At 62.8% G+C, this 12,036-nt stretch overlaps 4 protein-coding genes across 4 annotated transcripts; 1 reads left to right on the top strand and 3 right to left on the bottom strand.

Moving 5' to 3' along the window:
- Positions 1–1,517: 1,517 nt before the first annotated feature.
- On the bottom strand, positions 1,518–6,656 carry ZNHIT2 (zinc finger HIT-type containing 2). Its single transcript, XM_065654044.1, has 2 exons — positions 4,838–6,656; positions 1,518–3,181 (listed from the first exon to the last, which is right to left on the bottom strand). The coding sequence occupies exons 1-2, from the start codon at positions 6,654–6,656 to the stop codon at positions 2,898–2,900; spliced, it is 2,103 nt and encodes a 700-aa protein (XP_065510116.1). The 3' UTR covers positions 1,518–2,897.
- On the bottom strand, positions 3,179–4,784 carry LOC136000258 (protein qua-1-like; the record flags this gene model as incomplete). The annotated part of the gene is made up of 1 exon (XM_065654037.1): positions 3,179–4,784. A coding segment is annotated over one exon (1,566 nt), but the record flags the coding sequence as incomplete, so codon positions are not given.
- Positions 6,657–6,772: 116 nt separating the features above from the next.
- Positions 6,773–8,627, bottom strand: FAU (FAU ubiquitin like and ribosomal protein S30 fusion). The gene is given in 7 exon segments (XM_065654097.1): positions 6,773–6,913; positions 6,915–6,935; positions 7,067–7,122; positions 7,207–7,255; positions 7,258–7,356; positions 7,448–7,528; positions 8,550–8,627. Coding segments are annotated over 6 exon segments (405 nt in total). The 5' UTR covers positions 7,523–7,528; positions 8,550–8,627; the 3' UTR covers positions 6,773–6,808.
- Positions 8,628–8,658: 31 nt separating this feature from the next.
- Positions 8,659–11,785, top strand: MRPL49 (mitochondrial ribosomal protein L49). Its single transcript, XM_065654135.1, is given in 5 exon segments — positions 8,659–8,742; positions 10,003–10,114; positions 10,117–10,152; positions 10,850–10,974; positions 11,527–11,785. Coding segments are annotated over 5 exon segments (483 nt in total). The 5' UTR covers positions 8,659–8,679; the 3' UTR covers positions 11,674–11,785.
- Positions 11,786–12,036: the final 251 nt, after the last annotated feature.

Below are 12,036 nucleotides of genomic sequence, written 5' to 3'. Positions count from 1 at the left end.
GTGATGGGGGTCCATAGGGGTTCTATGGGGCGATGGGGGGGCTGTGGGGCAATGGGGGTCTGTGGGGTGATGGGGGTCCATAGGGGTTCTATGGGGCGATGGGGGGGATGTGGGGCAGTGGGGGGCTGTGGGGTGATGGGGGTCCATAGGGGTTCTATGGGGCGATGGGGGGGATGTGGGGCAGTGGGGGGGATGTGGGGCGATGGGGGTCTGTGGGGTGATGGGGGTCCATAGGGGTTCTATGGGGCGATGGGGGGGATGTGGGGCAATGGGGGGGATGTGGGGTGATGGGGGGGATGTGGGGCAATGGGGGTCCATAGGAGTTCTATGGGGCGATGGGGGGGGCTGTGGGGCAATGGGGGTCTGTGGGGTGATGGGGGGGATGTGGGGCAATGGGGGTCCATAGGGGTTCTATGGGGCAATGGGGGGGATGTGGGGCAGTGGGGGGCTGTGGGGTGATGGGGGTCTGTGGGGTGATGGCGGTCTATGGGGCAATGGGGGGTCTATGGGGCGATGGGGGTTATGGGGGGCTGTGGGGTGATGGGGGGGATGTGGGGCGATGGGGGGCTGTGGGGTGATGGGGGTCCATAGGGGTTCTATGGGGCAATGGGGGTCTGTGGGGCAATGGGGGGGCTGTGGGGCGATGGGGGTCCATAGGGGTTCTATGGGTCAATCCGTGGGTCAATCCGTGGGTCGCGCAGGTGGGGCAGCTGGAGGCCTGGGCGGCCGCCATGAACAGCCAGTTCGAGGAGGCCGAGCGGTTCCGCCTGGTGGTGGAGTGACCGGGACCCCCAAAATCCCCCCCGGGACCCCCAAATTCCCCCCTGGGACCCCCAAAACCCCCCTGGGACCCCCAAAAACCTCACCAGGACCCCCGAAACCCCCCCCCGGGACCCCCAAAAAATCCCCCCCGGGACCCCCAAAATCCCCCCCAGGACCCCCAAAACCCCCCCTGGGACCCCCAAAAACCCCTTTGGGATCCCCAAACCCCCCCCCAGGACCCCCAAAAACCTCACCAGGACCCCCAAAAATCCCCCAGGACCCCCAAAACCCCCCTGGGACCCCCAAAACCCCCCAGGACCCCCAAAAAACGTCACCGGGACCCCCCCAATGTTATGGAGACTCCCCCCCCCCAATATCACCGGGACCCCCAAAGTCACCCGGACCCCCCCATTGCGCACCAGCCCCCCCCACCATGATGGACCCCCCTGGGGTGAAGCCCCGCCCCCCATCCTAAACCCCGCCCCCTTGTGGCCCCCCCCCCCCAATTATATTAATCAAATAAACTTTATTGGCGCCCCCGGGGTCACTGTCGCTTTAAGAGCGGGGAGGGGGCGGAGCCTGGAAGGGGCGGGGCCGCGCACAGCCAATCAGCGCGCGGTGGGCGGGGCGTCCTCAGGCCACGCCCCGCGAGGGGGGGGGCAACAACACCCGGACGCCTGGGTCCCCTCTGGGGTCAATGGGTTAATTAGCGCCCCCCTCCCAATTAGCAGCTGCCGTTTTTTAGTAATTGTGTTTATTCATTAGCACGTTCATTAAACGTCGCTCCTTAACGAGCCCCCGCCCGTTCGTCAGGTTCCTTAATGAACAGACTCCCCCCACTCATTAACTCAGCCCTTAATGAGCTGCATCTCCGCATGTTCATTAGTCAGGATCCTTAATGAGCTGCTCTTCCAGATGTTCATTAGTTCGGCTCCTTAATGAGCTGCTTTTCTGGATGTTGATTGTCTTGATGTTCATTAGTCGGGCTCCTTAATGAGCTGCTTTTCCAGATGTTCGTTAGTTCGGCTCCTTAACGAGCTGCTTCTCTGGATGTTCATTAGCAGGTTCCTTAACGAGCTGCTTCTCTGGATGCTGATCCTCTTGATGTTCATTAGTTCGGCTCCTTAATGAGCAGCTTCTCCGGATGTTCATTAGTCGGGTTCCTTAATGAGCTGCTTCTCTGGATGTTCATTAGCGGGTTCCTTAACGAGCTGCTTCTCTGGATGCTGATCCTCTTGATGTTCATTAGTTCAGCTCCTTAATGAGCTGCTTCTCTGGATGTTCATTAGTTGGGTTCCTTAATGAGCAACTTCTCTGGATGCTCATTAGTCGGGTTCCTTAATGAGCTGCTTTTCTGGATGTTCATTAGTCGGGTACCTTAATGAGCAGCTTCTCTGGATGTTCATTAGTCGGGTTCCTTAACGAGCTGCTTCTCTGGATATTGACTGTCCTGATGTTCATTAGTCGGGTTCCTTAATGAGCTGCTTCTCTGGACGTTCATTCTCTGGACGTTCATTCTCCAGATGTTCATTAGCGGGTTCCTTAACGAGCTGCTTCTCTGGATGCTGATCCTCTTGATGTTCATTAGTTCAGCTCCTTAATGAGCAGCTTCCCTGGATGTTCATTAGCACGTTCCTTACTGAGCAGCTTTTCCGGATGTTCATTAGTCGGGTACCTTAATGAGCAACTTCTCTGGATGCTCATTAGTCGGGTTCCTTAACGAGCTGCTTCTCTGGACGTTCATTCTCTGGACGTTCATTCTCCGGATGTTCATTAGCGGGTTCCTTAACGAGCTGCTTCTCTGGATGCTGATCATCTTGATGTTCATTAGTTCGGCTCCTTAATGAGCAGCTTCTCCGGACGTTCATTAGCGGGTTCCTTAACGAGCTGCTTTCCTGGATGCTGATCCTCTTGATGTTCATTAGTTCGGCTCCTTAATGAGCAGCTTCTCCGGATGTTCATTAGTTGGGTCCCTTAATGAGCAACTTCTCTGGATGCTCATTAGCAGGTTCCTTAACGAGCTGCTTCTCTGGATGTTCATTAGTTGGGTTCCTTAACGAGCTGCTTCTCTGGACGTTCATTAGTCGGGTTCCTTAACGAGCTGCTTCTCTGGATATTGACTGTCCTGATGTTCATTAGTCGGGTTCCTTAACGAGCTGCTTCTCTGGACGTTCATTCTCTGGACGTTCATTCTCCGGATGTTCATTAGCGGGTTCCTTAACGAGCTGCTTCTCTGGATGTTCATTAGTCGGGTTCCTTAACGAGCTGCTTTTCTGGATATTGACTGTCCTGATGTTCATTAGCGGGTTCCTTAACGAGCTGTTTCTCTGGACGTTCATTCTCTGGACGTTCATTCTCCGGATGTTCATTAGCGGGTTCCTTAACGAGCTGCCTCTCTGGACGTTCATTACCCAAGTTCCTTAACGAGCAGCAATTAAGTCGGCTCCTTCAGCGCCTCAATCCAGCTCCTCGATCAGCCGCCTCCTCCCTCCCCCGTTACCTCTAACGAGCCCCCGCCGCTCCGTCCCTCCCTCGTTAACGCTAACGAGCCCCCGCCGCTCCGTCCCTCCCTCGTTAGCGCTAACGAGCTCCCCGTGCAGGGCCCTGCTGTCCCTCGCCAGCTCGCCCATGGTCCCGGGCGCCGCCTCCCGGCTCCAGCTCAGCAGGAACCGGCACTTTCTCCGCGCCGCGTCGAACCGGCGCCGCTCGCCGGGCTGCAACCCCCGGCGCCCGCTCCGCAGCAGCCGCTCCAGGTGCGCCAGGGCCGCCAACACGTAATTATTACCGTCGTTAGCGTCGTTCTTCTTATTACCGGCGCCGGCGGGTCCCTCCAGCAGCTCCGCCACGGCCAGGACGGCGCCGGCGTCGCCGAGGGGACACGGCGGGTATCCGGCGGCGTCGGCGTCGCGGAGGGCGGCGCGGAGGGCTTGCGCGGTGGAAGCGAAGGGGCGGCGGGCGCGGAGCGCGGCCGAGGCGTCGACGGCGGCGGCCGGGAGCTCCGGGAGCAGCGACTCGTCGCCGCGGTGCAGAGCGAGGGCGAAGACGTAGCCGAACAGCACGTTGGGCAGCTGGAAACGCAGCAGCGGCGACGGCGGCGGCGCCGGGAAGGAGCTGAGCGGGGGGATGGCCGAGGGGGCGGCGGGCGGGGGGGCGGGTTGCTCTTCGGCCTCGTCGTCCTCCTCATCCTCCTCTTCGTCCCCATCATCCTTCTCTTTGTCCCCACGACCCTTCTCTTTGTCCCCATCACCTTTCTTTTTGTCCCCACCACCCTTCTCTTTGTCCCCATCATCCTTCTCTTTGTCCCCACGACCCTTCTCTCTGTCCCCATCATCCTTCTCTTTGTCCCCATCATCCTCTTCATCATCATCATCCTTCTCTTTGTCCCCACGGCCCTTCTCTTTGTCCCCATCACCTTTCTTTTTGTCCCCATCACCTTTCTCTTTGTCCCCACGACCCTTCTCTCTGTCCCCATCATCCTTCTCTTTGTCCCCATCATCCTCTTCATCATCATCACCCTTCTCTTTGCCCCCACGACCCTTCTCTTTGGCCTTATCATCCTTCTCTTTGTCCCCATCACCTTTCTTTTTGTCCCCATCACCTTTCTCTTCGTCCTTATCATCCTCCTCTTTGTCCCCACCACCTTTCTCTTTGTCCTTATCACCCTTCTCTTTGCCCCCACGACCCTTCTCTTTGTCCTTATTATCCTTCTCTTTGTCCCCATCACCTTTCTTTTTGTCCCCACGACCCTTCTCTTTGTCCCCATCACCTTTCTTTTTGTCCCCACGACCCTTCTCTTTGTCCCCATCACCTTTCTTTTTGTCCCCATCACCTTTCTCTTCGTCCTTATCATCCTCCTCTTTGTCCCCACCACCTTTCTTTTTGTCCCCACGACCCTTCTGTTTGCCCCCACGACCCTTCTCTCTGTCCTTATCACCCTTCTCTTTGTCCCCATCACCTTTCTTTTTGTCCCCACGACCCTTCTCTTTGTCCCCATCACCCTCCCCTTCATCATCATCATCCCCACCACCCTCCTCTTCCCCATCCCCACCACCTTTACCCCGCTGTGGATCCTCACCCCGGCGCCACCACCACGGTCTCCACGGCGGGAGGAGCTCGGCCGCCTCCCCCGTGCGGAGCAGCCGCTGGAAACGGGCCCGTTGGGCCGGGCTCAGCGTCCCCCACAGCCCGCGGCCTGCGCGCCCCGCCGGAGCCTCGGGCTCGCGTAGCTGGCGCAGCCGGGGGAAGGCGGCGGCCGCCGGGGGAGGGCCCCGCTCGGAGCCCCGCTCGGAGCGGAGGGTCTGCAGCACCTGCTCGCGGTAAAACGCCTCGGCGCAGCCGCCGTGGCCGCGGTAGCAGCGGAGGGAGCAGAGGCGGCGGTTGCAGCGCGGGCAGGTGTACGGGGCGGCGGCGGCTCCGCACAGCCCGCACGGAGCGGCCGGCGCCGCCATGGCTCCCCGATCGGCCGCGCTTCGGGGGTTTCCGCTGCGGCTTCGGCGCCGTTCGGAAGCGCTTCGGGAGTTTCCGCCGCGGCTTCGGCGCCGTTCGGAAGCGCTCGGCTCTCCCCGCCTCCTCTTCGGCTCGCCACGGAAGCGCTCGGGTGCTTCCGCCTCCGCTCGTTTCGTCTTCGGCTCTTTCCGTCCCGCTTCGGCTCTTTCCGCCCTGAGCCTTCGGCTCTTTCCGTCCCCGCTTCGGCTCTCTCCGCCCTGAGCCTTCGGCTCTTTCCGTCCCGCTTCGGCTCTCTCCCCTGAGCCTTCGGCTCTTTCCGTCCCCACTTCGGCTCTTTCCGCCCTGAGCCTTCGGCCCTTTCCGTCCCGCTTCGGCTCTTTCCGTCCCCGCTTCGGCTCTCTCCGCCCCGCCGCCCTCGGCTCTTTTCGGCTCTTTCCGTCCCCACTTCGGCTCTCCCCGGCAACGCTCGGGTGTTGCCGCCTCCGCTCGTTTTCTCTTCGGCTCTTTCCGTCCCGCTTCGGCTCTCTCCGCCCTGAGCCTTCGGCTCTTTCCGTCCCCACTTCGGCTCTCTCCCCCACTGCTCCTTCGGCTCTCTCCGCCCTGAGCCTTCGGCTCTTTCCGTCCCCACTTCGGCTCTCTCCCCGCCCTGAGCCTTCGGCTCTTTCCGTCCCCGCTTCGGCTCTTTCCGCCCTGAGCCTTCGGCTCTTTCCGTCCCGCTTCGGCTCTTTCCGTCCCCGCTTCGGCTCTCTCCCCCTGAGCCTTCGGCTCTTTCCGTCCCACTTCGGCTCTCTCCCCCCTTGAGCCTTCGGCTCTTTCCGTCCCCACTTCGGCTCTCTCCGCCCTGAGCCTTCGGCTCTTTCCGTCCCGCTTCGGCTCTCTCCCCCCTGAGCCTTCGGCTCTTTCCGTCCCCACTTCGGCTCTTTCCGCCCTGAGCCTTCGGCCCTTTCCGTCCCACTTCGGCTCTCTCCGCCCCGCCGCCCTCGGCTCTTTTCGGCTCTTTCCGTCCCCGCTTCGGGCTCTCCCCGGCAACGCTCGGGTGTTGCCGCCTCCGCTCGTTTTCTCTTCGGCTCTTTCCGTCCCCACTTCGGCTCTCTCCGCCCTGAGCCTTCGGCTCTTTCCGTCCCCACTTCGGCTCTCTCCCCCCTGAGCCTTCGGCTCTTTCCGTCCCCGCTTCGGCTCTTTCCGCCCTGAGCCTTCGGTTCTTTCCGTCCCCACTTCGGCTCTCCCCGGCAACACTCGGGTGTTTCCGCCCCCGCTCGTTTCGTCTTCGGCCCTTTCCGTCCCGGCTTCGGATCTCTCCGCCCCCCCGCCCTCGGCTCTTTTCGGCTCTTTCCGTCCCCGCTTCGTCCCTCCCCGGCAACGCTCGGGTGTTTCCGCCCCCGCTCGTTTCCTCTTCGGCTCTTTCCGTCCCGGCTTCGGCTCCCTCCGCCCCGCCCACCTTCGGCCATTTCCGGCAGCGCTCGGCCATTTCCGCCGCTCTCCTACAGCACCATTCTCCCCAGCCACAGCTCCCCTCAGAAAGACGCAAAAAAAACCCCCCAAAAAAGACCCCAAAAAAGAGCAGAACGGCCCGAATTCCGCTGTATTCGCTGGGCAGCGCTCAGGAGTTGGCGTTGGGCCCCTTCTTCTTGCCGAAGCCGGGGACCACGTTGACGAAGCGCCGGTTGTACTGCATGCGCCGCTTGGCCCGGCCCGTCTTCTTCTTTCTTCTTCTCCTGCTTCGCCACCTGCAAAAAGGGGGGGTCCCCAAAAAAATTAGAGGGGGGGGGCCCATAAAGCAGGAGCCCCCCGAGCTTTGGGACAGCCCCAAAGTGTGAGAAATGTGTTAAAATCAGGGGGAAACCCCTAAAAAACTCACCTTGGGGGTCTGGCCCCTCACTTTGCCGGCACGGGCGAGCGACCCGTGGACTTTCCCTGGTGGTGGGGGGGTAAAATAGGGCGTCAGGGGGGGTTAATGAGCCTAACGAGCGCTGTGGTAATTAGCGGGGGGTGACGTACCCCCCAGGAGGCGGGTGGTGAGGTCCAGGGTGGCGAATTCGGGGAGCGGGGGGTCTGTCCCACCACGTTCGCATCGTCCAGGGGGGTCCCGGCGAACAGGAGAATTTGGTCCTCGGCGGGGGGGGCGCCCGGAAGAGCCGCCACCCGCTCCTAGGGAGACACGCACATGGTGGGGGGGGGTGAGACCCCAAAAATGGGTTTATTTTTTGGGGGGACACCCCGAATATGGTCCAGGACTCACCTTGAGTTGGGCGACGGTCTCGGTGTCGCCGACCTGGAGGGTGTGGAGGGTCTGGGCGCGGATGAACAGCTGCATTTTGGGCTGGGGGGACACGGGGTGGGGTTAAGGGGCCCCCCCCCCCCCTTTAAGAAAAAGGAGGGGACCCCCAGGAAAAGCAGGGGGGGGGGTGTTTAGACGAGTTTTGAGGCACCGAAATTGTTTGGGGAGGGAAGAAATTTGGGGAATATGGATTTATTCGGGCGGGGGCTGAAGCTATTGGGGGGGGCTGGGTTCGTCTGGGGGGGTGCTTGGGGGCTCTGGGGTGCATTTTGTTGGGGGGAGGGTGTTTTTACAGCCCCTCCCGCTCAAAAGGACTTTGGCACCTGGCAAAGGGCCCTGGGGACAAAGGGCCGGGACATCGCGGGGGGGAACCGGCTGCGCTGCCCCCCCAGTCCCTATAGCCCCCCCAGAGCCTCCCTCGGTCCTTTTTGTCCCCTTTAGGTCCCCCCCCAGACCCCCAAACCCTGCGGGGGTTCCCCCAACCCCCAGATTCCCCCAATAACCCCCCGGACCCCCCCAAATCCCCTCAGGGTTTCCCTCCGACCCCCCCCCAAGGCCTCCCAGACCCGCCAATGACCCCCCCGGGCCCCCCAATTGACCCTCAGGATTCCCCCGCCCCCCAAATACTTCCCGGAGCCCCCAAATGCCCTCAGCCCTCCCTCAGGGTTCCCCCCGACCCCCCCAATAACCCCCCGGAACCCCCAATAACCCCCAGACCCCCCAATACCCCCCAGACCCCTCCAATAAACCCCCGGAACCCCAAATAACCCCCCCGGACCCCCAATAACCCCCCGGAACCCCCAATAAACCCCCGTGCCCCCCAATAACCCCCCCTGGAACCCCAATAACCCCCAGACCCCCCAGTAACCCCCCGGACTCCCCCAAATCCCCTCAGCCCCTCCCCCAATAACCTCCCGGACCCCCCCAAACTCCCTCAGGGTTCCCCCCGACCCCCTCCAAGGCCTCCCGGACCCCTCAATAGCCCCCGTTTCCCCCAATTTCCCCCCGTTTCCCCCGATTTCCCCCCGTTTTCCCCGATTTCCCCCCGTTTTCCCGCCCTCACCTCAGCGGCTCCTCAGGCGGCGGCGGCTCGCGCGGAGAGGGCGGGGCCGCGCGTGCGCCGGCGCGCTGACGTCACGCGCACGCACGCGCGTGCGTGCGTGCGGACGTGGGGAGGGGGCGACGCGGGCAAGATGGCGGCGCTGGCGCGGCGGCTGCGGGAGCTGAGCGGGGCCGTGGGGATGAGGGGGGTCAAGGTGGGTTTGGGGGGGTCTGTGGGGGGGGGGGAGTTGGGAGTTGGTTTTGGGCGGGGGGGGGCGCTGAGGAGGCGGGTTCTGAGGGGAGGGGGGAGCGGGAATGAGATGGGGGGGGTGTCCTGAGGTGGGGGGGGGAGCTGAGGGGGGTTTGGGGGGTCCTGGGGGGGTCCTGGGGTGGGGGGGGAGCTGAGGGGGATTTGGGGGGTTCTGAGGTGGGGGGGGAGCTGAGGGGGGTTTGGGGGGTCCTGGGGGGGGTCCTGAGGTGGGGGGGGAGCTGAGGGGGGTTTGGGGGGTTCTGAGGTGGGGGGGGAGCTGAGGGGGGTTTGGGGGGTCCTGGGGGGGGTCCTGAGGTGGGGGGGGAGCTGAGGGGGGTTTGGGGGGTCCTGAGGTGGGGGGGGAGCTGAGGGGGGTTTGGGGGGTTCTGAGGTGGGGGGGGAGCTGAGGGGGGTTTGGGGGGTCCTGGGGGGTGGGGGGTGTTTGTGGGACGTGGGGGGGGTCTGTAGGGGGGGGATTTGAGGGGGGGTTTTGGGGGGGTCCTGAGATGGGGGGGGAAGAGATGAAGGGGGTTTGGGGGGTCCTGGGGGGGTTTTGGGGGGTCCTGAGATGGGGGGGGAGCTGAGGGGGGTTTGGGGGGTTTTGGGGGGGTCCTGAGATGGGGGGGGAAGCTGAGGGGGTTTGGGGGGTCCTGGGGGGGTCTTGAGGTGGGGGGGGAGCTGAGGGGGGTTTGGGGGGTTCTGAGGTGGGGGGGGAAGAGATGAAGGGGGTTTGGGGGGTCCTGGGGGGGTTTTGGGGGGGTCCTGAGATGGGGGGGGAGCTGAGGGGGATTTGGGGGGTTTTGGGGGGGTCCTGAGATGGGGGGGGAGCTGAGGGGGGTTTGGGGGGTTTTGGGGGGGTCCTGAGATGGGGGGGGGAAGCTGAGGGGGGTTTGGGGGGGTCCTGAGATGGGGGGGGAGCTGAGGGGGGTTTGGGGGGTCCTGGGGGGGTCCTGAGATGGGGGGGGAGCTGAGGGGGATTTGGGGGGTCCTGGGGGGGTTTTGGGGGAGTCCTGAGATGGGGGGGGGGAGCTGAGGGGGATTTGGGGGGTCCTGGGGGGTTTTTGGGGGGGTGCTGAGATGGGGGGGGGGGGTTGGGGGGGTGCCGAGATGGGGGGGAAGAGGTGAAGGGGATTTGGGGGGATCCTGAGTGGTGGGGGAGGGGGGGGGGTTGGGGGTCCCCGCTACAAACTGGGGGTTCACCTGCCCCCCCCCCCCCTCCCTGCAGACCCCCCCGGGGGCGGCCGACCCCCCCCGGGCCCCCCCCACTTTCGAAGAGTCCACGGCCGAATTCGCCTTCGTGCAGCGGCTGCTGCCGCCCACCCGCGTCCCCGCGCCCCCCCGCTGCCCACCCCCTCGGGCTGGAGCCCCCCCGCAGGTCAGTGCCCCCCCCCAAACCTTCATTAACGGGGCTGGGGGGGGATTTACCCCTTGCGGGGGCAAATTTGCTCCCTGAGGGGGCGGTATTTGTTCCCTGGGGGGGGTATTTTTTCCATAAAGGGGGTTATTTGTTCCTTAGGGGGGGTTATTTATTCCCTAGGGGGGTGTTTACATCCGGGGGGTGGTTTTTTAGTTTAATTTTTTAATTTAAGCCTGGATGGGGGGGGACACAAAACAATTCCGGTATTTATAGATGGGGCGGGGGGGTTGACTTCAATTTCTCACGGAGACTAATTAGTTGTGGGTAATTAACACAGGTTATTTATGGGGGAGCAATTATTTTGGGGGGGGGGATTTACTTATTGGGAGAGGGTCTATGCCTGGGGGGGGGTTTTACCCCCAGGAGGGGCGAACAAAGAGGATATTTCCCATTTGTAGTTTGCATAAAAAAATTATTTATCCTGGGGGGGGCAATTAACAGGGGTTGTTTACCCCATGGGGGGGCAATTATCTCTCGGGGGGGGCACATTTTTTCCTGGGGGGCACCAAGAGGAATATTCGCTGTTATTTGGTGCTGCAAGGAGGAAAGTGTTTACCCCAATAAGAGGAATTAAAGGGTTAATTAGACCCCGAGGGTTAATTGCCGTGGGGGTGTTAATCGCCCCCCCTGAGGTGGTTTTTTTGCCCCCCCCCAGGGCCCCCCCCGGGCCTCCCGTATTTCGTGCGTCGCTCCCGGTACCACAACCTGCCCGTGTACCCGCGGGGGGGGGACGGGCGGCGGCGCCTCACGGAGCTCAGGGGGGCGGAGGGGGATCTGCAGGTACCGGGTTTGGGGTGCAGGGGGGTTTTGGGGTACGGGGGGGGTTTTGGGGTACGGGGGGGTTTGGGGGTGAGAGGTTCTTGAGACACTGTGGGAGGTTTTGGGGATGGGGGATTTGGGGGGCGGGGGTTTGGGGTGCAGGGGGGGGATCTGCAGGTACCAGGGTTTGGGGTGCGGGGGGTTTTGGGGATGGGGGATTTGGGGTGGAGGAGAATTTTTGGGGGGGGGGGGGCGGGTTGGGGTGCAGGGAGATCTGGGTATTCAGGGGCTTTGGGGGTACAAGAGGATTTGGGAGATTTTTGGGGGGTGTGTGGGGAATTTGGGGGGCAGGGAATGTTGGGGGGTTCAGGGTGAGGATTTGGGGGTGCAGGGGGTTGGGTAGAGTGGACGGGGGTACGTGGTTTGGGGGTGCAGGAGCTGTTTTGGGGTTCAGGCCTGAGGTTTTGGGGGGCAGGGAGGAGTTGGGGGGGCAGGAGCCGATTTTGGGGTACATGGGACTTTTCGGGGGCATTTTTTGGGGTGCTGACCCCCCCCGTTTCCCCCCCCCTCCAGGCGCTGGCGCGGGACCTGCAGGAGTTTTTGGGGGGGCTGGGGGGGCCGGAGCCGCGGGTGCAGGTGAACGAGGTGACGGGGACCCTGCGGGTGGGGGGGCACTGGGGGGCGCAGCTGCGGGAGTGGCTGCTGCACAGGGGCTTCTAGCGCCCCGAAATGGGGGGGACACCCCAAAATTCACCGGGGGGAGCCAAAATTGACAGCGGATCCCAAAACACCCCCGGGAAGCTCACGGTGCACCCTAAAAAAGGGGCTGGGAGGGGAGTTGATGAATTGGGGGGGGGGGGCTCAGAATTAATGGGGGGAACCCCCAAAATTAACAGGGGGAACCTTAAAAGTGTTGGGGGGACCCCAAAATCAGGGGGAGCTGCTGGTGCGGGACCCCAAAATGGGGGTGAAGCTGTTTTCAAGTAGGGGGGGTTTACCCCAAAATGGAGCTGACCTCGAGAGCACCAGGGGACCCCAAAAATGGATGTGAACCTCCAAGTGGGGGGGGACACCCCAAAACTG

The sequence above is a fragment of the Caloenas nicobarica genome, chromosome 32, assembly GCF_036013445.1.
Source record: "Caloenas nicobarica isolate bCalNic1 chromosome 32, bCalNic1.hap1, whole genome shotgun sequence".
Classification (NCBI taxonomy): Eukaryota; Metazoa; Chordata; class Aves; order Columbiformes; family Columbidae; genus Caloenas; species Caloenas nicobarica.
The sequence above is the reverse complement of the archived record's forward strand: the minus strand, read 5'-3'. Positions and strand labels throughout refer to the sequence as shown.